Raw genomic sequence first — 27,107 nt, forward strand, 5'->3', positions numbered from 1 at the left:
GTGAAAACAAGAAATTTGTCAAAGGTCGTGTAAAGAAATATAAATTTACATTAAAGAAGATTAAGAAAGTAAAAGATACATAATGAAACAATCTACTAGATAGAAAAAACAGCTAATTAGAAAACTCAGAAATGAAAAATATAGATTTGGGTATGACTGCACATATGATGTGATGCTACATTGTGTACAACCAGAGAAAAGAAAAGTTGTGCTGCAATTTTGTACAATGAATCAAAATGCATTCTTCTGTAGTATATACCTAATTAAAATAAATTAATTAATAAAAATAAATTTGGAAGATAGTACAGGTTGAATATCAATTATTAAAATGTTGTAACAAGTACTTTAAATTTTTTCAGATATTTTTTGGAACACACAAACATATACATATATATAAAATATATTTTATGATATTTATTTTATATGAAGTGTATATATATTTATATGATACTTTAGGGATGGGACATTAAATCTAAACATAACTAACATTTATGTTTTATATATACCTTTATTCATGTAATGTGCAGGTAATTTATACACTATTTTTGATAATTTTTACATAAAACAAAGTCTCATTCTGTGGAATTTTGTCCTTGTCTTATCATTTTGAGGCCCGAAAAGTTTTGGATTTTGGGGTTAAGGATGATGTTCAACCTGTGCTAAGAGACCTAATCTAGAGTGTAGTGCAGCAAAATAAAGTTACCAGCATTCATTTACTATTGATTTTCAGAAGGAAAAAAATGGAGGGGAATGGTGGGCAAGTAGTCTTTTGAAGAATTAATAGCTAAGAATTTTTCAGAACTGAAGAAATTTAAGAGTTTGCAAATTGAAAATACTATTATAGAAATTAAGTAGGTTAAATAAATCCAGGACTATTCACCAGATAAAAAGAGAACATTAAAAATTAGCAAGCATTTCTTTTAACACATATCTGAAATCAAATTGCATCTCATTTGATAGTATCATCATATCGATAATTGATAATATATGGATAATCATTGTTGATAATGTGGCATTTATGACATAGTTTCATTGCCTGGGCAAACTTGGTTGCATAATTGTATAGCTATAGCAGTTTGAAAGTACATTTAACATATAATTTAAGGACCATTTGAGGAAGGAATAGTTCTGATTGTTATTTGAAAACCTTTTGTTAAAAACAAGTGCTTGGGAGAAAATCTGGATATAATATTTGAACACTTAAAAGTAAATACACGTCAATAATGCTCTTGATGACATTGAGGATAATATTATGTTTGAAAAAATAGACCTCATTGGTCTCTAAATTAGAAAGCAATTGAAAAGGGTCAGAATCTGAATGTGAGTATGATTTAGGAATACTATCTATTCATTTTGTTTTTCCTTTTTATTTTTTAAATTGCACAAGAGTGACGTCACTGGTAATTTAGAATAAACATCCTCCACTAATCTAAAAGAGCTCTTTCAACAAATGTAGAAGTAAAAATTCTAAATCATAAGAAAGCATTGTTTCATAGCTTAGTTGATAGCATCTTTTTATTATAGTGGTATGTGAGATAATGATGTGTCTTACAATTAATTATACCAGATTTAGTAGTAGTCAGGTATGTTATTAAGTTTAACTACTAAAAGAATTAGCAATGTAATTTAAGTCTTCTACATCAGTAAAAGAAGAGGGTATTTAAAATATATATTAATTTAAAGGGAAACAAAGAAGGAAAGAAAAAAATAGTAAACTCAGTAAGTTGAAAGAAATAAATCCAAACGTACCAATAATCACAATATATATAAATGGATTAGACTTCTAATAATAGATTATTAAATTGAAATATTTGGTAATATGAGAGTGTTTAATAATATAGGACATCACATGGTAGTTCATATAAATGAACTAAATGGGGTAGAACGATAGATTAGGAATTTAAAATATTATAACAAAAAAAGTTGGAGGAAAAGGAATAAATGAAATCTTGATTCTAGGTGATTGGTTCTTGGGGTCTCTTACACTACAGGAATTGGCTAGAATGACATGTATTAATTAACCTAAATAAATCTAAAAAGCATAATATTGAATAAGAAAAGCAAAGTTTCAGCAGAATATATATAATTTGATATCTTTTACATAACCTTTAATTCTCTGTAAAACATAACTATATATAAAAGTAAATACTTACACAATCAGAGATATGATAAACTGTGGTATAAAGGTATATTAAGAATTACAATGCAAAAATGAATAAATCAGAGATATGATAAAAAAATGTATGTTTAGCTTTGTAAAAAAAGAAGTAAAATATAAGAAAAAATGAGGATATATTAAATTATGTTTATTTAATAAAGCTATCCTGAAAACTACAATTTAAAAAAAAAAGTAAATACTTATTAGGGACCTTCATGGAGATAGTAAACACCAATACATGATGGAAATTACATTGAGGAGAGAAAGAGGGGAATGGATCTATGAAGAACATAGGGCTTTTGTTGTCTGTGTGATGTTTAATTTTTTTCAAAAAAAAAAAAAGAGAGGAGCAAATACAAATGAAGCAGGGTACAATTCAAAGTAAAATAATTAAGCAATAGGAGCAGTTTACGTATAGAACATATGTAACTATTGGTATGGGAAACCATACCAGTTCATTAATGAAGATGTCTATAGTCTAAATTAGTTGAACTTTTCCAGAGGGTGAAAATACTACTGGGTTAAATACTCCCATGTATTCTTTTTTTGTGAAACTCAGTGGTCTTAACATATCACCTACTCTGAAGTGATCATTTGAAAAGAGATGGCAAAGAGATTATACTTAAATGATTCTAAGTCTTTTGATATAAAGAAGGAAAAGTTTAAGGTAATGACTTGGATGAAATAAAAGGATTTCTTTTCTTTTTATATATTGAGCAGGACCATAGCATATGGTTGTATCCAAGGGTTGTGAGTTGGTGGCTAAAATCCAGCCAGTGTTTTGCTTGCCTTTAGTGATAGACAGCTCAATGGAATGAATACTTTTTTGTAATTCACCTGCTCAGAGGTGGCATCTTTACTTATATGCTAGATATATTAGTCATTCTGATTTATTATGTGTTATGATATGGGTGTAAATAAATAATTTTTTTGGTCTATAATAAACTGTATTAACATGATGTATTTTTAAAGGCAGATCTTTGAACTATTTTTCCTTTCATAAATATTTTGGTGTTACCACATAGTTTGCTTTTATCCTCATTCATACACCCTTATTTTTATAAAAAACCATTTAGTAGGCATGCATATTTGTGGACTGTGATCAAGAACAGATATGCATATATTGGTTTCACAGAATTTTACCATAAAATTAATAGGCATTTAAACAGAGATATTTTTGGTAGTATATCAGTAAATTTGTAATGTTAAGAAAATGAATAAGATGGAGGATTTTATTGCCCATAGGTAATTTATTAGAGCAAATCTGTTATTTATGAGAAGAAACATAGCTATTGCTTGTATTTTTTTTTTTTTTTTTGTACCTGGGATTGAACTCAGGGGTACTCTACTACTAAGCCACATCCCCAGCTCTATTTTTGTATTTTATTTAGAGACAGGTCTCACTGAGTTGTTTAGCGCCTTGCCATTGCTGAGGCTGGCTTTGAACTCCCAATTCTCCTGTCTCAGCCTCCCAACCCACTGGGATTACAGACGTGTGCCACTGTGCCTGGCTAGCTATTGCTTTTAAACATGGTTTCCTCATTTGAGAACAAATGTTTCAGGGCTCGTGGTGTGACTCAGTGGTAGAGCACTTGCCTAACATGTATAACAATCTGGGTTCAATCCTCAGCACCACACAACAAAACAAAACAAAACACTCAACCCCTATGCTCCAACTTCCCTTTTAATAATGACTACAAAAGTGGTTACGATTCTTGTTACCAAGGCATGCAGTTTCTGTAGTTCTACTGTAAAAACTTATAGCATTATTAAGGATATATGCTATTTTAGAAGTCATTTTGATTTAATAATTCAGTATTATTATTCTGTAACTGTTTCCTATGAAAGATATTTTTTGCTTTAAAAATAATAGTTATAATTATATTCTAAAATTGCATCTATATCCTTTTACATGATAGTCTTCTATAAATTTAGTTTTGTCATCCTTAAAATTTCCCGTAAGTCAACAAAGTATTTTGTATTAAATATTATTCTTTTATTAGTAAGTGCCTTTTTTGTTCATTTTCCAAGATACTTCTTTAAAGTTGGTGTGTAATTTTAAGATTTTGACATACTGGGTTTACCTTTGAAGAGGTAGAGGTAATATAAAAAAATGTTAAATCTTTAAAAAAGTGTCTTCTTTCTTTCTTCATGCTTCCAAATAAGAGAAGTGAAATTTTAGTTTCCTGATATCAGAGGGTATGATTCAAAAGTCTTATTTGTTTACAGTTTTGAGTTAGATCCAGCTCTTTTATCTTTGAGATAAAGATGATTATGCTCAGAATTAGTAAATGTTTGTATGCTGAGTTGAATGACTAAACCAAGATTTATGGTACAAGGGAATTAATGTTGGAAGAAAAAATGAAAATTTGCTGGTGTAAAAGTTTTAAATTAGTATTTTTATGGATTTTGACTCAAAAGACTTAGTAGCAAAACTCTTTAGAATTTTAGAGACTTTGAGTATGGGAAAGAAAATGATGCTTTGGAGTCTTCTTTTCATTTCTTAAATTTCTATGTAATGTGATAAGTAATATGAAATAATTATATTGTAGAAATACAGGTCTTCTATAAGGAGTAATATTCCTCTAGGCAGTCATTTTCGTTTCTTTAGATTATACATTCTTGTCATTGAGAAACCATCATTTGTATTGAATGTAACACAGCAAATATATTTATATGGAAATTGATCATTATAGAAAAACGTTGCCCTAGCGTGACGCGCGGACTCGGCTGCCCAGTGGCCGGCCCGCCCGCCCGCCGGCCTCACCGCCGCCTCCCTTGCTCCTTGAGCGCTCCATGCGCAGGCCAGCGGCCTGGGCGGAGGCCCGGGACGACGCGGCGCGGAGAGGGACGGCGGGCGGGCGGGCAGTGGGAGCGCCGGTCTCTATATGGCGGCGGCTCTGTGGGGCCTGGCTGTCCGCCTCTCGCGCTCGGCCGCCGCCCGCTCCTATGGGGTCTTCTGCAAGGGGCTGACCCGCACACTGCTTATCTTCTTCGACCTGGCCTGGCGGCTGCGTATCAACTTCCCCTACCTCTACATCGTGGCTTCGATGATGCTTAACGTGCGCCTGCAGGTTCATATTGAGATCCACTGAAGGCCCTCCCCTGATTGACAAAGGTGTTACCCCAGGCTCACTGCATCAAAGAATACAAAACATGAGGGACGGAGGAGGGACCCTCGGCATCTGCCTGATAGAAGCAAAGGGGGAGGGAGGAGATGACTGGTACAAACAATTATGTAGCCTTAAGAAAAGAACACAGAAGGAGAGCCCTTGCCCAGCAGATATACCTTTCTGGATGGATAAGTCTGCAGTTGATGTAAATGGAAATTCACAGAATGAGGTGTTATCATTGGAAATGAAAAACGATCTGAGTGACACTGATCTCTTGCTTCACAATGGCAACAAAGAGCTTCCATATTTGAAGAAATCAATGGGAAGAAATTTAGCTCCCGTAGCTGCTCCAATCAAGGCCATGGGCCTGTCCTTTGCTCCTGCAGAAGAGCATCTTGCTGGAGTGTTCCTCGGTGTTGGGGATGCTCTGGGGAGGGACTGGCTAAGAAGTGGGCCCAGAGCCATGGACAGCCAGAGAGGACAGTGCCCCAAAGGAGAGTCCTGGGTGTCAGGACAGCCAGTCCCTCCGAAACTGTGGGAAATGGTAGTTTTTAAGGGTGAACCACCAAGTGCTCTTCATGAGGGACTAGGCTGTCTCGCCTGCGTTCTGTGCTGCCTGCAACACTGCACTCCTGTCCTGAAGTACTCCTAGAGGACAAGACAAGATGTGTTTTCCTTGACCATTTAAAGCCCATGTTTTCAGAGCAAACAACAGAGTATAAGAAAATGCTTTCATGTGTAAAAAGTACCTCAAATGGTCTGGAGATAACACTGGGGTTACTGGCTCTACAGCCTTTTCAATTAGCAAATCCCTTATGCCATAGTTAAGGTACAAGCAGAACAATAAAATAGTAGATTAATTTTAGAAGTTGTCCTAGAATGATTTCTTTCCCATTAAGTCTGGATGCAGACAGCTTAGCTGCTCAGATCCTGCTTTGGTTTGTGTGACCAGGCAGAGGAAGTCAAGTTCACTCACCAAAAACTGATGGATGCAGAAGGAATTTTTAGCATGTTTTAAATTGTGCTTAAAAGACTCTCAGAATTGGTAAAACCCTTTCAGATGATTATTGATATATCCAGTTTAATATCAGATAAGCACATGGTGATTTAACATGAAATTCTTTATATATCTCGAGATCTCTATCCATTTTAAAGGGCTATTGTCCCAGACATCATCTTGTCTCCTCAACTCGTCTTTGATCACCTCCTGGAAGTGAATATTTGTAAAGTCTACCCACTGTATTTTTTATTAAACCTTGCTAAGCTCATGGCAAGCTGTTGCCATTTCTGCATCTCATAGAATAATTTTGGTCTGCAGCAAAATCTGACTTCTTTTCTCATACTCCTTCCACTTGAAATGCTGTTTAAATGGAGGCCCTGTGGTGAAAGTTGCAATATTAAATTTAATCATCTCAAACTAGGAACCCTAGCAGTGTTACCCTAAGTGAAAAGGAACTTGAGACTCTTTGCTCTGGCTCAGATGTAGAGAGGCAAATCAAGAACCTCCTTTACAAAAGTCCTAAGAGTTGATGTCTTTTAAGATTTTTCTGAAGTGACTCCTTTTGTTGTTCATTGATAATTTTATTAATAAAGGTCATTTAAAAGTGTAAGTTTTTAAGGACTCCCAAAGTGAGACTTAAAACAGCTATTTGGGGGATAACTGATTGCATATATCAATTTATATTGTGTGCTAAATTACTATGCCATGTGCTATTTTAGTGTTTGGGGAAAATGCAGAATAAAATCTGTTCTTTAGCATAAAAAAAAAAAGAAAAACGTAAATTTTTCTGTTCATTCATATAATAAAACTTAGGAGTTTATTTTAGCTGTAAGGTTTAGAATAGATTGCCTTTTAAAATAATTTATTTAGCTATTTTTTGATTTACTATTGAATTATGAAGTGATAAGTTGAATTTAATAGTAAATAATTGTTTTGGTTCCTAGCTTTTTACCATGCTAGATGCCATGAGTGTTATTAAAGACTGAATCTGATGGTGTTCTCTTCCTGCTTCAAGAAGTATTCTATATCCAGGTGGGGTTGTGGCTCAGAGGTAGAGTGCTTGCCTAGCATGCATGAGACATGCATGTTTAATCCTTAGCACCACATAAAGTAAAATACATTGGGTCTACCTATAACTAAAAAATAAATATTTAAAAAAAAGAAGTGTTCATATCTTGGAGAACCAAGATATATTATTAAATAGTGCAGAATAAGAGGTTAGAGAGGGGGTAGTATCTGATTTTGTTTAGAACCTGTAAAAAGAAAATCTCTAAAAAGGAAAGATGATAAGAAAGATTTATTGAAATAAGTTACTTTGAAAAGTTTCAACAGGGGTCCTTATAGTTAATTTTTAATATTTTCCATTTTTATGAATTTTTGAATGATCACATCTTTATCAAGTGGTGACATAAATATTAAACCATAATTTAATAGCAGGAAAAAAGAGTAGATTTCAGGATGAGGAACAAGCAAAGAAGGGGCTACCAGTGAAGCTATATCATTTTGCTAGGCTGGGTCATAGAAAATAATTTTGTGACCTGTGGATTGTTGATTGCTCAGGTATACTGAAAATTAGGTAGCTGGAAGAAGATATTAAAGTCTCTTTGCATAAGAAGAATCCAAAAGGAAACCTATATAACCATTACATTAGAATTGTTTCTAAAATAATTCTAGCAAACATGGTTATCTGGGTTTCCTGGGAGGGTACGTAATAAACTCTAACTAACTATTTTTTCTAATTGTTGTATTTGAACAGGGATAGGATATTAGAGAAAATATAATAACAGTGGTATAAAATAATGTCAAATGACCAGACAATGGTAAAATTATATCTATATATGTATATATATAAATTATATATAGGAGATGGGGCTGGGGATGTGGCTCAAGCGGTAGCGCACTCGCCTGGCATGCGTGCGGCCCGGGTTCGATCCTCAGCACCACATACAGACAAAAAATGTTGTGTCCGCCGAAAACTAAAAAATAAATATTAAAAAAACATTCTCTCTCTCTCTCTCTCTCTCTTTCTCTCTCTCCATCTCTCACTCTCTCTTAAAAAAATTATATATAGGAGCAAAGTAGAAAATTGTTATAGGTTTTAGTCACTTTCTCTAGGGACACACAACTCAGTATGAGTCATGTATATCTTTACATAGTAGCAAAACTAAATATTGTATGTTCTTGATGATGTTCTTTGTTAGAAACTATGAAAAATAGCTGATACCACTTATTTTTTAAATTTGACTGTGTGTCAAGCCCTATCATAAGGATTTTATTTACTTACATTTCATCACTACCGTATATTTTACAAATAAATGATATTATTCCTATTTTAAGAATGAGAGAACTATGTAAAGCTTAGAGACAAGATCAAAAGGGTAGTAAATGGTAGAGCCAAAATTTTGAGTTAAGTTCTTCTGGTTCCCAAAGCAGTTTTATTTACACTACATGGTAAAATGACATCCTGTATTCTCTAAGAAGGTAGGAAAACGTATAACATATATACTTACTATAATATATGTAGTTAGAACAAAGTTGATGTTTTTAAAATTTTTTTAAATATCTTTTTTAGTTGTGGGTAGACACAATACCTTTATTTTATTTATTTTTAAAAATACTTTTTGGTTGCCAATGGACCTTATTTTTATTTATTCATATGTGGTGCTGAGAATTGAACCCACACATGCTAGGCAGGTGCTCTACCACTTAGCCACAACTCCAGCCCTATTGATTTATTTTTATGTGGTGCTAAGGATCAGACTCAGTGCCTCACATGTGCTAGGCAAGTGCTCTACCACTGAGCTACAACCCTATCTCTAGCCAAACCACAGGGTAAGCCCCATTGTATTTCTAACTGTTGTTCTTAGACTCCTGATCACAGCTGGAGATAATTACATTAGTGGTCCTGATTGGCTCTATACAGATTTTATAGTTTCCAGCTTTTCCCTTTACCATTACTTTTAATCATCTAGTTACACTGCTTGTTATGTCCTCTATACCATGGTTTGAAATTTATTTTAAATTTTCATTAAGCTCTGAGGCCTTACCCTACTGTTTCTCATTCATAGCAGAGTGTTACCTCAATAAGAAAATGGAGGTTTTTATATCTTGGATTTCTATAACTTGTCTGTCTTTGATCTTTTTTTGAACTCTTATTTATTTCAGTCACCCACTCCAATCTTCCTATGTTCAAATTGATCAGTCATTTGAGAATACTTAGTAAAGTTTCTTGATAGCTATGTGTATACCCTACTCAACACGATGCCAGAAATTCCCCTGAATGTCTGTCTTCCTCAGGATTTATCTTGATATCTGTGACTTGTTTACTTTCTACCAATTTATAATTGTTTATATGTAGGCTATCTTTCTTTTATGGAGTCCTTGAGAAAAAAAAATAACTTATGTTTTTAATTGAATAAATAACTGAACTGGTAATATTGTAGCAACATTTTTTAAAGATAGAAATCTTGAAAAATTAGGCAAAGATTAAAAACAAATTCATAGATTTGCTGCAACATAATGGGAAAAAAAACCCCCAAGAACCCCAGTCTTCTTAGCTTTTGATCTAGGTTTATAGACTTTAATCAGACATTAAGTGGAATATGTATATGTTGTAGGGGAGGAAGGAAGACTCACTCATTTAGAGGTGTCAAGAATATTCTCATGGTATTGTAACATTTTTTGTACATTGTCAGAAAATTTCTTTCTTACAGTGTGTTAATATAGTTTTAGTAACACTGTACTATTATAATGTGGTTATACAATCTCACTCTGGTTTATAAAATGAGAGTATTTTAATTTTTTAAAGTATATTTCATCAGATAGAAAGGAGAGTCAATGTTTAATTCCTGAGTTAATTTATGATCACAACAAAAACAAAACGATTAAGGCAGGCTTGACCACCAGGTATTAAAGTTATTTGTCATATTGAAATCTTAAAATGTGTTTAACCCAGCTATCCCTCTCCTCAGTCTATGCCCAAAGGACTTAAAAACAGCATACTACAGGGACACAGCCACATCAATGTTTATAGTAGCACAATTCACAATATTTAAACTATGAAACCAACCTAGATGCCTTTCATTAGAGGAATGGATTAAAAAAAATGTGGCATATACACAATGGACTATTACTCAGCAATAAAATAGAATGAAATCATGGCATTTGCAGGTAAATGGATGGAGTAGGAAAAGATGATGCTAAGTGAAGTTAGCCAATCCCAAAAAGACAAATGCCGAATGTTTTCTCTGTTATAAGGTGACTGACTCATAGTGGGGAGGGAGGGAGAGGAGAGCATGGGAGGAATAGAGGAACTCCAGATAGGGCAGAGGGTGGGAGGGTAAGGGAGGGGGCAGGGGGTTAGCAATGATGTTGGAATGTGATAGACATCATTATCCAAAGTACATGTATGAAGACATGAATTGGTGTCAACATACTTTATATACAAACAGAGATATGAAAAATTGTGCTCTTATGTGTAATAAGAATTGTAATGCATTTTACTACCATGTATTTAAATAAATAAATAAATTTATTTAAATAAGTAAAATCAATTAAAAAAATAAAAATATCAATGTTAAAAAGTACATTTTAATTTGTTATTTCAAATGAACTTATATTAGGGGGAAAAAGGTCAACAAAAAATTAAAAACATTTTTGTTTTGTTACAGGCAGCTGTTAAATCTAAGAAAGCTACAGATACGTATAAACTCTATGTGGAAAAATATGCATTAGCAAAAGCTGATTTTGAACAGAAAATGACAGAAACAGCCCAGGTTGGTATTTTTAAGGCTTTAAGTTAAAAACAGGATACTTTGTAGGGCTGGGGTTATGGCTCAGTGGTAGAGTGCTCACCTAGCACGCGGGAAGTGCTGAGTTCAATCCTCAGCACCACATAAAAATGAAGAAATAAAATAAAGGTATATGTATATATAAAAACCCAACAAGATAATTGTATTTGTGTGTACTAATTAGTAGAATTTTTCTGCTATATAATTTCTTGGTATTAGAAATTTTAAATTTTCAGTGTTCTGATAATGCTGTTTAAAATATTTGCATCATGTTTGGAAGATGAGATAGAGAATCAAGATACAGTACTAATAATGTCATAAAAATTATTCAGATGGTTCAGAAGAGGCTGTTTAAAGATAATTAGGGAAAATGAAGGCATTGGTACATGCTGTAGACAATGACTTGTGTGTGGATTTTAAGATTTACTTAAGAAAACTGGAAAGACTCTGTATTGAGGATAATGCAGTCAGTGAAATAATGAAAAAACCCTCTTCTATAGCACTTACATTTTAGTGGGGGAAAAAGACAATAAAATATCTCTTCCATAATCTTGAGATAAATTATATTCAGTTTGGTGTTCTTAGAGCCATAATTAAAGGCTTAGTTTAAGGTGGATGCCCTTTATGAGATGAGTCCTTCCTAATATTTCCACTTCCATCCTTCTTATCTTTTTGTTTTATTTTCCTCATTAGCACCTATCACATTCCAAGATACCATGAATTTCACTTCTGTCAGGTCAGATTAGGTATGCTAAGATGACAGAGAAACCCACAAATCTCAGTAGTTTGCAATATCGGGTTTTCTCGAATGCATCCCACACAGGTGATGGAAATGTGGTAGAATGGGCTGGCTGCAAAATAAAAGCTAAGAAAAATAGAACGATGAAAAAAACAATAGGACACAGAAAATATTGTCAGAAAGCAGGGGTGGGACCGGCTAGCCAATCATACAGCTTGAGCTTGTGTACTAAAAAGATGAAATGGGACCTGTGCTTGCTTTCTTTATATTGGGGAACATTAAAGGTCTTCCATAGAATATTCTTCACCAAAAAGAAAAAAAAGGTTATAGGTAGGCTGTCCAGTTCCCAACAGGTTATGCCCATCTCTGGAGCTACTATGAGGGATCTTCCTAGTAGAGTGCAGATAAAGGTCAGGTTCCTTGGGAAATCTATGCCGTGGGAGAGCCACACATAGTTCCCAAGGTTAAACCTAAAATCTCCTTGGCTGCTATACTGAGAGAAAACCCTCAAGTAATTCACTGGTGGCTTCCAGCAGGGTTTATTTTTTTTTTTATCATGCAGCATGTTTATCATAGTGGACTACAGCTCTGATACTGAGGCTAGAGGTTAGAACCTCTGAAAAGCAATGACTAATGAAAAGCTATTTTCATTAAAATGGTTGAGTCATAGCTGAGAGACTGTAAACATAGAAAAGATCACTGGCTTCTTATTTATTTTTTTTTCTTTTGGCAGTATTGGGGACTGAACCCTGCAATGCTCTACCACTGAGTAATGTCCCATGCCCTTATTATTTTTATTCTAAAACAGGATCTTCTTAAGTTACTGAGGCTGGCCTCAAACTCACAGTCCTCCTGCATCATCCCCCCATGTCTCTGGGATTATAGGCATGCATCACATTGTCAGGCTATTTATTTTATATTGTCTGTCATCCCTCACTAAAATGTAAGTTCTCTAAGAACAGGAATTGACTTATTTTTTATATTGTTATATCCTCAGTATTTAAAATAGATCCCAGCTCTTGGTGGGTATACAGTAAGTATGAAGGATTTTGTAAATCTGTTATTTTGGACTCTTAATTTTTTGTCCTCTCACTAGAAGAAGTGCATGACTCACATCTTAGAAACCAATAGACTTGCATGTAGGCATCCCTCTTTATCATTTTGTAGGTATTGTCCTAAATGCTGGATGTATGCAGTATACATGTAAATAACTCTGCTTAGATAAAGTTTCTAGTATAGAATATGGAGGCAAACATTAAATACATGCTTAAGTTGATAAATAATTGTAAATGTTACAAGTGAAAAGAATAGGTTTCCATAAGATAGAATAATAGGAATGACCTAATTTGGGTTAGGAAGTCACTTTGGAGAATTAAAAATTGAGACTTGAAGAAAGGTAGGAGACTAATAGTACAAGAGTGTTTCAAGATTTGGAGCATGGATATGAGGACTTAGAGGTATAAAAGAAATAATGCATTCAGGAAAGTAAAAAATACATACTAAAATTGAGGAGATGGTGGAGAGAAATGCAGTTTAAGAGTGAAGTCCAGGACTGGGTTTTAGTAAGGATTTACATTTTCTTCTAAGAGTATCTGGAAACCTCCTAAGGGTTTTAGGAGAGGATGTGACATTATCTGATCTATATTTTAAAAGATAATTCTGTCAGTTTTGTGTAGGATTATAGTACCACCAAAGGACATTGTCCAGTATAGAAGGCAGTATATATAATATGTGAGAAGGATGATATCTAGAGTGGTGGTCTTGGAGGAGGAGAAAAGTGAATGCCTTGAAAGTGGCAGAATAGGTAGAGAAATTTTGAGGAAAATAAGATTACTTTCAAATTTTGGTTTGCAATTCTCTGTGGATAGAGAGGATTGGGAAAGACTAGATGAAGAACTCTTAGTTTGATGGGCAAAGAGATCAGATATTTAGTTTTGAACAGGTTAATTTTGAGATACCTTTGAGATAACCCAGATGGAGACATCAAGTAGTCAGTTTGGAAGGGCCAAGTAATCTCAACTGGATTTAATATCCACAGTCTTTTATACACAATTGTGAATCCCCAAAGCTCTGAGAAGAAAAAAGGTGGTGTTTTTTTTTTTTTTTGGTAACTTATTTGGCAGCAAAATGTGACCTGAACCAATGTAAAGATGTTCATAGTCTTATTTATCTTATTTAGATCAAATATACATATATTTTCCTTTAGAAACATTAATGTGTTTGACAAAAAAAATGCTGCTTTAAGTCCTGCTGATGGTAGTCTAAAACACGAGGTATTTTTATAATGTATGCATTTTTATGTTTTAAAAATCCAGAAAATTTAGAATGCTAAACCTCATCTGGTACTGAAGAGTGAATAAAGGATTATAAGCCTCTGTAAAGCAGTATTGTCAGTACATAAAACCATGGTTAGTTCAATAAAGTTCATTTATTTGTACTTAACACTTGACTATCCTTATTTCCTATTGATGAATTGCTCTGAGTTTAGTAGTCACTAATTTTGAGAAATTATGGTAGTTAGCAGTAATCCTTACCCTCCAAATAACAAAATTTTAAAATTGCATTTGAATTGTGCTTTGAATTTCTGTATGGATTCATGCCTCAAATGTTTCTAAATAATTAAGAAAGTATTTTATTTAGTATAGTGTAATATTTCAAAAGGGAATGAAAATAAAAGAGGGAGAGGAATCCATGTCAACACACATGCAAATCCAAGACCTCTGAAAACATGAAGAAATGAGCAAACAAGTCTCTTGCCAAAATTTATAGTACCCCAACAAAGGAATCCACAAGATATGAAAGTGGATGAAATTCCAGAGAAAGACTATAATAAACTAATTATTAAAATGTTCAATGAGCTAAAAGAAGATCTAAAGAATAAATCAAGGGAAGAAATAATAGGAGGTGGAAGACTATTTCAATAAGGAAATTGAGTTGATTTCCAGGATTTTTGGAAGGGAACGTCACAATGAATAAAATTAAAAATTATCTTGAAAGTATCACCAGCAGATTAGATTACATAGAAAATAGAACTTCAGACCTTGAAGACAGAACTACTTCTTGAAGACTGACCTTAAAGACAGGGAATATGAACTTGAATAGTTAGTATGCAGTTAAAAAAGAGACCACGATTGGAATATACAAAAATTCTGGGAAAACATCAATAGAGCAAACTTGAGAATCATTGGGATAGAAGAAAATGTAGAGATACAGGATAAAGGTATTAAGAATCTTTTCAGTTAAATAACAGCAGAAATATTTTTCCTGACCTTAGAAATGAGATGGACATCCACATATAGGAGTCATATAGCACACTAAATAAAGATCAAAAAAGATTCTTCCCAAGACACATCATAATCAAAATGCATAATATAGAAAGTTAGGAAAGAATATTAAAAGCTGCAAGATAAAAATGTCAGGTCACATTTAGAGGTAAGTCAATAAGGCTCACTTCTGACTTCTCAGATCAGACTCTAAAATCCAAGAGGGCTTGGAATGAGATGTTTCAAGCTTTAAAAGAAAATAGTTGAGAGCCAAGAGAGCTGTATGTAGCAAAGTTGTCTTTTAGAATCAAAGAAGGAATAAAAACTTCCACGATCAGGATAAGCCAAAAGAATTTATGACCACTAAACGACAACTACAAAATACTCACAGATATACTACACACAGAACTAATAAATTCCAAAGCTTATAAATGGATGAACCTATCTAGAAAAATAACTAAGCAAATGGAAATAAGACCAAATTATACATAGCAAAGAAGCCAAAATGGCAACAAATAACAAATATCTACCCATAAAAACACTGAATATAAATGATCTCAGCTTCCCAAGTAAAAGACAGATTGGCAGAATGGATTAAAAACAAGATCCAAGTAGATGCTGTTTGCAAGAGACTCATCTCATAGGCAAAGACACCCACAGACTGAAAGTGAAAGAATGGAAATAATATTCCATGCAAGTGAAGTCCAAAAACAAGAGAAGCTATTCTCAATCCAACAAAAGCAGACTTCAAGCAAAAATTAATCAGAAAACACTAAGTCACTACATCCTGGAAAGCAAACACTCCAACTGGAATATATGATGACAGTAAATATTTGTGCCTCAAATAGCAGTGCACCTAATTTCATTAAAAATACTTCTTAACAATAAATCCCAGATAGACCCAAGTACAAAAATATGGGATGGTTTGAACAAAGCCCTTGCACCAATTGGACATTCAACATAAAAATCAATAAAAATATTTCCAGTCTAAATAATACTATAAATCAACTGGACCTAACAAACAAACATCTACAAAATGACCCCCAGAATAGCTGATTTCACTTTTTCCTTAGCAGCTCATGGAACCTTTTCCACAATATACCATATAACACATAACATAAGTCTTAGCAAATACAAAAACTGGTATAATCCTATGACTTTATAGAATCATAATGGAATGAAATTAACACGAATAAAAATTATAGAAACCACATAAACACATGAATATTGAACAGTACTCTTTTAAATGAGGAGTGGATCATAAATGAAAGAAGAAAGCAATAAATAGATTCAAATGAGAACAGAGATACAAAAAATAAAGTTCTCTAGGACAGTATAAGGCAGTTCTAGGAGGAGAGTTTATTGCATTAAGTGCCTACATTTAAAAAAAAAACAAAGATCCCGAATAATCTAATACTATATACCTCAAGGTCCTAGAAAAGGAAAAACAAACTAATTCCAAACTGAGTAGAAGACAGGAAATAATTAAGAAGGACATAATTAAGATTAAAAGAATGAATGAAATTGAGAACAAAAAATATTACAAAGGATGTGTGCAACAGAGTTAGTTCTTTGAGAAGATAGCAAAGTTGATAAACTCTTAGCAAACTAACTAGAAGAAAGAGGGACAAGGTCCAAATCAACAAAATTAGAGATGAAAAAGAGATATTGTCAAAGACACTCTGAAATCCAGAGGATCTTTAGAAACTATTTTGAAAACTTATACTCCAGTACAATGGAAAATCTGGAAGACATGGACAAATTTCTAGACACATAAGAAAGACCTACCCAAATAGAACAGGGAGATATAGAAAACCTAAGCAAGCAATGAAATTGAAGCAGCAATTGAAAGCTTTCCAACAAAGAAAAGCCCAGGACCAGATGGATTCTCAGCCAAGCTCTATGAGACCTTTAAAAAAATCTAACATCATTCTTTGTCAGATTATTTCATGAAATAGGAGGGAACACTCCCAAATACATCCTATGGAGCCAGTGTAACCATCATACCAAAACCACACAAATATGCATTAAGGAAAATGCAGACCAGTATTCTTGATCAACATTAATGCAAAAAAATCATAAATAAAATATTAGCAAGCCACATTCAAAAACACATCAAGAAGATGACATACTGTAATCAAGTATGTTTCATTCCATGATGCAAGGTTAGTTCAACATCTGCAAATCAATAAATGTAATTTACCACTTAAGCAGAATTAAGGCCAAGAATCACATGGTCATCTCAATAGAGTCAGAAAAGATTTTTGATAAATCCAGGACCATTCGTGTTAAAAAACAGTGGAAAAGCTAGGGATGGAAAGAACTTACCTCAACATCATAAAGGCTATATATTACAAACCTGAAGCCAACATTATAGGCATACTGAAAACATTTCCTCTACAACCAGGAGCAAACCAGGATGCCCACTCTCACCACTCTTATTCAGTATAGTTTTTCTAACTCTAGTACGGCAATCAGGCAAGAGAAGGAAATTAAAATGATACAGATAGGAAAGAAAGAAGTCAAATTATCTTTGTTTGCTGATGACATGATTCTACATCTAGAAGACTCAAAAAACTCCACCAGAATACTTCTAGAGATGATAAATTTATCAAAGTTGTAGAATATAAGGTAAATATTCATAAATCAATAGCTTTCCGATACTCCAGTAGTGAATATACGGAGAAGGAAATCAGGAAAACTATCCCATTCACAATAACCTACCACCACCAAAATAAATACTCAGGAATAAATCTAACCAAGTGGTGAAAGACCTCTAAAATGAAAACTATAGAATGCTGAAGAAAGAAACTGAAGAAGACCTTAGAAGATGGAAAGATCTCCCGTGTTCTTGGATAGGCAGAATTAATATTGTCAAAATGACCATATTATCAAAAGGATTATGGAGATTCAGTGCAACCCCCATCAGAGTACCAATTATATTCTCTCAGAACTGGAAAAAACAGTCCAAACATTCATATGGAAGAATAAAAGACCCAGAATAGCCAAAGCAGTCCTGAGCTAGAATAATGATGCTGGAGTCATCATCACACCACCTGGTTTCAGATAACAAAAAGAGCATGGTATTGGCACACCCACATACACACACACAAAAGACATGAAGACCAATGAAATAGAATAGAACACAGAGATGAACCCACGTAGTTGCAGTCATCTGAGACTTGGCAAAGGTGCCAAAATCTATCTTGGAAAAATATATAGTCTTAACAAACGGTTTTGAGAAAACTGGATATCCATGTGTAGAATGAAACTAGGTCCTTCTCACCCTGCATGTAAGTCCAATCAAGTGGATCAAAGACCTTGGAATTAGACCAGAAACTTTGCAACTGATAGAAGAAAACAGAATCAACACTCCAACATATTGGTGCAGGCAGCAACTTCCTTAACAAGATCCCCGAAGCTCAAGAAATAAAACCAAGAATCAACAAGTGGGATGCCATCAGATTAAAAAATCTTCTGAACAGCAAAGGAAATGATTAAGAGCATGACAAGAGAGTCTACAGAATAGGAGAAAAATTTGCCAGCTACTCCTCTGATGGGGGGATTAATACCCAGAATACATAAACAACTCAAGAAAACAGCAAAACAAAACAAAAAACCAATTAATAAATGGGCAAAAAAACCAAACAGATATTTCTCAAAGGAAGAAATATAAATGGTCAACAAATATATGAAAAAATGTTCAATATCCATGGCAATCAGGGAAATGCAAACCAAAACTACACTTTGAGATTCTATCTCAATCCAGTTAGAATGGCATTCTCAAGAACACAAACAATAATAAATGCTGGTGAAGATGGGGGGGGGGAAGGGATACTCATGAATTGTTGCTGGGACTGCAAATTAATATGACCACTTTGGAAAGCAGTATGGAGATTCTTGAAGAGATTGGGAATAGAACCACCCCATGACCCAGCTATCCCACCACTTGGTATTTATCCACATAAAGTGAAATCAGCATACTGTAGTGATACAGGTACATCAGTGTTTGCTGCAGTGTAATTCACAATAGCCAGGCTGTGGAACAAGCCCAGGTACCCATCAATAGACAAGTGGATTAAGAAAATGTGGTTTGTATGCACAATGGAGTTTTACTTGGCCATAAAGAAGAATTAAATTATATCATTTCCTGATAAATGAAACTGGAGAATATCATGCTAAGTGAAGTAAACCAGACCCAGAAAGTCAAGGACGAAATGTTTTCTCTCATTTGCAGAAGTTAGAGCTAAGCAAGCGGGTGGTGGTGGAAGTGGGGGGCCACGTGGATCTCACGAAAACAGCGGTATGATCAGTGGAGTAAAGGAGACTGAAGAGGAGGGAAGAGGGATAGAAAAAGTGAAGGAATGTGGTATTAATTTGATAACAGTGAATTTGGCCTTTGGATGTATCTACAAAGTCCCAATTAAAATAGAAATAAATAGAAGGAAGATCAGTAGAGCAGAGGAAGGGGAACAAGGGGAGGGAGGAGGAGACTGCAAGATAAAAGCACTAGGGACTGAAATGGAGCAAATTATATTCCAAGATTTTATTAATAATTTGAAATGAACCCCACCATTATGTATAACTAATGTACTGATTCTGCTTTTTTGAAAAAGAGGAATGAAGATGCAGTTTCCTTCAAGTTAGTGGTTATCCCCTGAAATTAATGGTTCTATTGCCTAGCTTTACTGTATTTAGTTCTGCCAGTCTATAAGAAAATACATTATTCATTAAAATTTTGAAATTTAAGCTGAGGACCACTGATTTTAATATGAACTTAGAAATATCATTTTACTACTGAATGTATTTCTATTGAGAATAATCCAGGATTTTGAAATATTCTCTTTGGCTTAGAGAATTAATCAATGACAGTGCTTTATTTTAATTCTACCATTCCTCATTAATAAAATGGACTTAACTGCTATAAATGTAATTTTGTCCTTATTGATTTCTTTTTTTATTATTTTTTAGTTGTTGATGGACCTTTTTTAAAAATTTGTTTGTGGTGCTGAGAATCGAACTCAGCCTCACACATGCTAGGCAAGCATGCTACCACTGAGCCACAACCCCAGACCCCTTATTGATTTCTTTAGAAGTTTATTTTATCTACACAAATGTAGACATAATTTGGCTTAGTGTTTTCTGATCATGTAAATCATTGCTAGAGAAGTTTGGACATCACTATGAGATGAAGGAATGTAATTTGATAAACTATGAGGAAAATATAATAAGGCTGTTAGGCCCATTCCTTAGAACTGCTGTTTTCCTGGCAAGAAAAGTTTAATCAGATTTGTACAGTAGAAATGACAATTGTATGTTGTTTAAAAATGTCTGATTCAGCATTTCGCAAACCCTGTTTTGAGGAACATTCTTTTGTGAGATAGTAATATTTAAGGAAAAAGAATTTAAAAAAAGGTTGTGAGATCAAAGAAATTTACAAATTGCTACAAATAAATTTATAAAATGCTGGGTTAAGCAAAGTGAAATGTTTCCTTATTTGAGTATTTCTGAGGGTTTTTTTTTTTTTTGTCTGTGTGTGTGTGTGTGTGTGTGTGTACATGCTTGCATGTGCTTATATGTATGTGGGCTGGAGATCAAACCTAAGTTTTGAGCATGATGGAAAAGTACCATTCTATAACCCCATTCGCTCTTAAGAGTTTTTAGTATGTTTATTGTGAAACCAAGGCTAGGAATGGTGTTTTGTTTTGTTTTACTTTTTAATCTCAGAGGGAATAAATACTACAATACCTTGGAATTTTTTCCAAACAATATTCTTACCTGTTTTCATCCCCATTCCTCAAGTAGTATTGGTGAATCAATGTGTTTTATAGTTTGAAAATGTCCCCTACATGATCTGGAGCATCTCCACCTTTGGTTAAAAGAGCTTCTTTCCCTAATTTTTTCATTCACAGAACATATCTTCTTGAGATTATTTTAATAATTTCAAGAACTTAGAATGACATTTTGAGATCTTTGGACAGATTGTAGTCTTCGGAAGTAAACTATAATTTTCCTCTACCAGCTAATTGTTTTTTAGTTTTGGAAACTCTTCTTCCTTGGATTTTTGTAACATTATTCGCCTCTTAATCTCCTAATTTTTAAAAAAAATTATGACTATAGAATTTAACATATAGTATCTTTAAACTTTGAAAAAGTTCATATTGGCCAAAGAGATGATATAACAAAAAGTTAACTTTTCTCAATGTTATATTTCAGTAAATTAGTAGATATATTGAAGAATCATTTGTGGAGAGGTATTGTTAAATGTTATGTAATAATAGTAACTTGCTTAATTTGGTTATCAGTATTGAGATGATTTATAAAATCTCTTTTGATTTAGAACATATAATTGTATACATCTATGCTTTATTTATGTGTGCATATATATATGTATATATGTAACTTTATATTTGCTACCCAGAAATTTCAAGATATTGAAGAAACTCATCTCATTCACATAAAGGAAATAATCGGATCCTTGTCAAATGCTATAAAGGAAATTCATTTGCAAATAGGCCAGGTAAGTATTTTTACTTTATGTTGAATCAATTTATGACATTTTATGTTTATTTATGGCTATTTATGAATCTTTATCACACTGTCTAAAATTAATATGATACTGAATTATTTCAGATAATGAATATGTAATTACAAGCATTTTTTATTTTTGGTTAATAAGTATTATAATTCAAATCATTTTTTCAAAACTAAGTATGCTCAGTCCTCTTTACATTTAAAGTTTGAAGTTGCTGATTCTTGAATATTTCTGTTTTAAACTTCAATAAGTTAGAGAAATTGATCTTAGAAATATTCTGGAAATATAAAAGAAGTTTAGTGATGAGAATTTTGGGTGCATTGAAATAACAATACAGAAAGATGAAGTCTTTTATTTTTTACTATTAAAACCCCCAAACTAGGGCTGGGGTTGTGGCTGAGTTGAGTGGTAGAGCGTTTGCCTAGCGTATGTGAAGCACTGGATTGGATCCTCAGCACCACATAAAAATAAATAAATAAAAATAAAGACCTATCAACAACTAAATAAATAAACCTCCAGACTGTTTTCATTGTCTTTATAAGTTTTAATTATCATAAGAATTTTATGTCTAAAACATTCAAAAGGAACTGGAGGGCTGGGGATATAGCTCAATTGGTAGAGTGCTTGCCTCACATGTGCAAGGCCCTGGGTTCAATCCCTAGCACCAAAAAAAAAAAAAAAGACAAAATATGAGAACTGGAAACTACCTTGATTTCTAATGCTGTGAGGCCGTATCTTAAAGGAGCAAAGGTATGTAGTTATTGGTCTTCACAGATCTGCTAATACTGTTAGGTAATAGTATGTTAGGTAAATGAAAGTTCCCAAATGCCCTTGGATCAAGACAATAATTTTTTTGTTTAATAAATTTTAATTGCTTTGTAGAAGTTTTATCTGAAATATAGTAAAAATATTTATGGATAAATAAACATTTTTTCTTTGTTTTAATAGGTTCATGAAGAATTTATAAACAATATGGCTAATACAACCATTGAAAGTTTAATACAAAAATTTGCTGAGTCAAAAGGCACTGGAAAGGAGAGACCTGGTAAGATGATAAACCACAAATTTCTCACTTAGTAACAAATACTGCCTTTAAATTCATGCATGTATGGGGTGATTTTGACTTTTTATCTCAAGTTTAACTAAATAACATTTGAAATTATAAAATGGAACCAAACCTAAAAATAGGCATACCTAAAAATGTGTAAAATCTCTGATGTTGTTTTCTTGGGATGTGATAATATGTTAAATTATGATTTTTATTTGCTTTTCATAGCTTAATAATTCAGTATTATTTAAAATCATTATTATAACCTATACTAAATTTGCTTTTATATTTGTGAAAGGAGAATTAGCTTTATAAGACCATTTTAATAAAAAAAAAGATTGGAAGAGAATATTGAACCCTCAGAAACATTAAAACCAACATAGAACCTTTCTTAAAATTCTTTTTCTTTTTCTTTTTTTTGAAAAAAAGGAGAGGAAAAAAAAAAAAAGATTTATTGCTTTGCTAGCAAAGGAGAAACGCAGGAGACTCCTGTCTCAGAGGCTGTGATTCTTTCTTTCTTTTCTCATACACATGTGTACTCAACAAATTGAGTACTAACATTATACTGGACACTATTCTAAGCATTGGGGATATACCAATGAACCAATGGATATGGGAATTTTAGTTCCTATTTTTTGTGAATAAATGATTATAGAATTATTCTACTTTTAAAAAGCATGTTATAATATATTGGGTACAATTAATAGATCATTTCCCTCCTTTACTTAGAATCTTCCAGACTTTTCGAATCTTTGTGTTAGTTACTATACCAAGTTCTTGCAAGGTACTTGTTTCATTCTACAGGTAAAAATAATTTAGTCCAGTTAAGAAGTTAAAATATGGGAGCTGGTGCTGGAGCTCAGTGGCAGAGAGCTTACCTAATATACGTGAGGCACTAGGTTTGATCCTCAGCAACACCACATAAAAATAAATAAATAAAATAGGAGTATTAAAAAAATCACTAATTAAAAAAAGAAATTAAAATATGGTATGGAATTCAGGAAAGTAGATAAGTGATTTGTGAAGTTTGGGAGCCTTTTTTTTTTTCCGTGCAGTTCACTGAACTAAGGCTTGCAATTTTTTTTTTTTTTTTTAAACTTTTGATTTTTTATTGTTGGTTGTTCAAAACATTACATAGTTCTTGATATATCATATTTCACACTTTGATTCAAGTGGGTTATGAGCTCCCATTTTTACCCCATATACAGATTGCAGAATCACATCAGTTACACATCCATTGATTTACATATTGCCATACTAGTGTCTGTTGTGTTCTGTTGCCTTTCCTATCCTCTACTATCCCCCCTCCCCTCCCCTCTTCTGTCTCTGCCCCCTCTACTGACATTCATTTGTCCCCCTTGTATTATTTTTCCCTTTCCCCTCACTTCCTCTTGTATGTACTTTTGTATAACTCTGAGGGTCTCCTTCCATTTCCATGCAATTTCCCTTCTCTCTCCCTTTCCCTCCCACCTCTCATCCCTGTTTAATGTTAATCTTCTTCTCATGCTCTTCGACCCTACTCTGTTCTTAGTTACTCTCCTTATATCAAAGAAGACATTTGGCATTTGTTTTTTAGGGATTGGCTAGCTTCACTTAGCATAATCTGCTCTAATGCCATCCATTTCCCTGTAAATTCTATGATTTTGTCATTTTTTAATGCAGAGTAATACTCCATTGTGTATAAATGCCACATTTTTTTTATCCATTCATCCATTGAAGGGCATCTAGGTTGGTTCCACAGTCTAGCTATTGTGAATTGTGCTGCTATGAACATCGATGTAGCAGTGTCCCTGTAGCATGCTCTTTTTAGGTCTTTAGGGAATAGACCGAGAAGGGGAATAGCTGGGTCAAATGGTGGCTCCATTCCCAGCTTTCCAAGAAATCTCCATACTGCTTTCCAAATTGGCTGCACCAATTTGCAGTCCCACCAGCAATGTACCAGTGTACCCTTTTCCCCACATCCTCGCCAGCACTTGTTGTTGTTTGACTTCATAATGGCTGCCAATCTAACTGGAGTGAGATGGTATCTTAGGGTGGTTTTGATTTGCATTTCTCTGACTGCTAGAGATGGTGAGCATTTTTTCATGTACTTGTTGATTGATTGTATGTCCTCCTCTGAGAAGTGTCTGTTCAGGTCCTTGGCCCATTTGTTGATTGGGTTGTTTGTTCTCTTATTGTCTAATTTTTTGAGTTCTTTGTATACTCTGGATATTAGGGCTCTATCTGAAGTGTGAGGAGTAAAGATTTGTTCCCAGGATGTAGGCTCTCTATTTACCTCTCTTATTGTAAGGCTTGAAATTTGAATCATCGTTTCTTCCCAGGTTTAACTAATTTTAAAATTTACTGATCTAGTTGTTTTAGTATTTCTCCCTCACACTTTCTCTCCATTTTTTTCCCCCCACCTGCCTAATTACTTTGTAGGTTTCTCATACTGGCATAGGACAGATTTCTTCTCCAGTCCTTTTTAAATGTTATGTAATACTCACCTTTGGAGTATGCATTTGTGAACTTATTTCACTACTTATAAATTTTTGAATTTTCCTTGTAGAAGGATTATAAGTTAGACTCCAACTTGTATTCAAAGCCTTTATGGATCTGGGCTGACTAATCTCAGTACTCTTACTTTCCTTATTTCTATACCAGTACCTGAACTGCTAGCTATTCCCTATATATACCAGGTTTTTCCCTTAGTATCTCAGTTGTTTTTATGACCTTACCCTAGAAAATGCTAGATCCCATTCCTTTTCCTGTCCCATATTTTCTCATTTATGTGTTGAATGAATGTAGTCTTAAAGTGGCAGGTTGTATATTACATCTCTCATCAAAAATAAGAGAAAACTTTATACTTTTTTGGTTTTCTTGAGTTGTTGCTGTCTACTTTAATTTTTAATAGTTTTGCACTTATGAAAAAAGTGACGTATTTTATGCACCTGTTTTTTCTTTTAGTAAATAGTGTATTTTTATTGAATGATGAACAAATGGACATATAATGGTAAGATTCAAGTGTTAAGGAGGTTGGAGTGGGTGAATTTGCTGTTAGAAAATTTTTATTATGTAAATACTAAATAATTATGGTTAATGTTTAGTGAACACTTACTCTGAGCTATATACTATGACAACCATTTGTAGGCACACTTTGATCTTCAGCAACTCTTTGAAGTAGGTATTATTATTCCAATTTTATAGATGAGGGAAACATTGAGAGGTTAAAAGATTTGCCTATGCTAGTGTGTGTCAGAACTGGTCTTCAATTCCAGGATTCTGTTTTGTTTGTTTGTTTTGAGAAAAACGACAAAGGGGTTGAGGTTGAGGCTGAGTGGTAGAGAGTTTGCTTAGCGTGTCTGAGGCACTGGATTCAGTCCTCAGCACTACATAAAACGATAAATAAATACAGCTATTGTATCCATCTACAACTAAAAAAATTAAAAAGGAAAAAGTTATATTGCTTTGTTAACAAAGGAGAAATTCAGGAACTCTTGTCCCAGAGCCTATGATTCTATCATGGGGAAATGGGGGGTGGGGAGCTGGGGTGGTTTAAAGAGGTGATTGAGGGAAATGAGATTAGGCAGGAGAGATCAAGAAGGAGAAGATCAGGGAACAGAACATCAGGGAGGAGAAGGTCAGAGAAAAGAGGACCAGGGAAAAGAAGGTCGGGAAAAAGAAAAAAACATATAAGTTTTAAAGCGACAAGGGATATAGTCAAAGCATCAAATGAATCCCTATTCCATTTCTCCACTGTCAATTTGTAGCTTCCATTTTTATGGAAAGTGGGCGACTATATTTCCAAGCTATTTCCTGCTGAAAGGGGGCAAAGAAGGAGATCTTTGGAAGCTGTTTACTTGTTACCCATTCTCTCTTCTGGTTTTTTGTTGCATAATTGCAAAGGGTGGAACAGCAACAGAGCAGTAAATGGAAATGGAAAGACACATACACAAGGGCAGTGATGAGTGAGGTAGTCAGAATGAGGTAGAGAAGACGTAGTAAAATAGACTTAATATTTCTTGGTATACAAGAGAAGAGGCTAGAAAACCAGTCAGTTAGGCCTATTCCCATTCCATCCAAAAGGGATGTGTGGTGGTCAAGGGTCTATTGTGGCCAGGTTGCTAGTTACTGATCTTTTCAATACTGGTCTCCACCTGTGAGAAGGTGTTAATATAAACGCAGCAGTATGTATTAGCTATAGCACAAACTCCTGCTTACTCGGCTAACAGATAGTCTAATGCCATGCAGTTATTTAGAACTACCTCGGCCAAGAAGTCCAGACAAGTCTGTAAATTTGAGACGGACAAGGCTGTCTCATTGGCCAAGTTGATCAAAGTTTTTGACAGATTTTGGAGGACCCAATGGCGTGCCCCAGTTCCCCACCAGGGCAGTAAGGCAGCCAAAAAAGTATTCATCGCTATGAGGAATTCTACCAGGGAGGTCCTATGCCAGTCCAGTAAAAAAGCTTTAGGGAGCTTG

At 33.9% G+C, this 27,107-nt stretch overlaps 3 protein-coding genes across 4 annotated transcripts in view; all 3 read left to right on the top strand.

The window, feature by feature from the left end:
• Fcho2 (FCH and mu domain containing endocytic adaptor 2) overlaps positions 1-27,107 on the top strand; it is a 128,934-nt gene that overhangs the window by 24,963 nt on the left and 76,864 nt on the right. For both annotated transcript variants that reach the window (XM_071612499.1, XM_027927714.1), the window contains exons 6-8: positions 10,942-11,046; positions 21,485-21,583; positions 22,547-22,643. In XM_071612499.1, coding sequence (XP_071468600.1) covers positions 10,942-11,046; positions 21,485-21,583; positions 22,547-22,643 — 301 coding nt within the window. The remainder of the gene's footprint in view (positions 1-10,941; positions 11,047-21,484; positions 21,584-22,546; positions 22,644-27,107) is intronic.
• On the top strand, positions 4,971-5,253 carry LOC139705705 (small integral membrane protein 10-like protein 3). The gene has a single exon (XM_071611868.1). It carries the CDS (start codon positions 5,047-5,049, stop codon positions 5,251-5,253), a length of 207 nt encoding a protein of 68 aa, XP_071467969.1. The 5' UTR covers positions 4,971-5,046.
• On the top strand, positions 5,315-6,139 carry LOC114086459 (protein FAM220A-like). Its single transcript, XM_071611867.1, is given in 2 exon segments — positions 5,315-5,861; positions 5,864-6,139. Coding segments are annotated over 2 exon segments (783 nt in total). The 3' UTR covers positions 6,100-6,139.

The sequence above is a fragment of the Marmota flaviventris genome, chromosome 5 (assembly GCF_047511675.1).
Source record: "Marmota flaviventris isolate mMarFla1 chromosome 5, mMarFla1.hap1, whole genome shotgun sequence".
Taxonomy (NCBI): domain Eukaryota; kingdom Metazoa; phylum Chordata; class Mammalia; order Rodentia; family Sciuridae; genus Marmota; species Marmota flaviventris.

Coding starts and splice junctions, on each gene's coding strand:
- LOC139705705 (XM_071611868.1), top strand. CDS start 5,047: ATGGCGGCGGCTCTGTGGGGCCTGGCTGTCCGCCTCTCGCGCTCGGCC.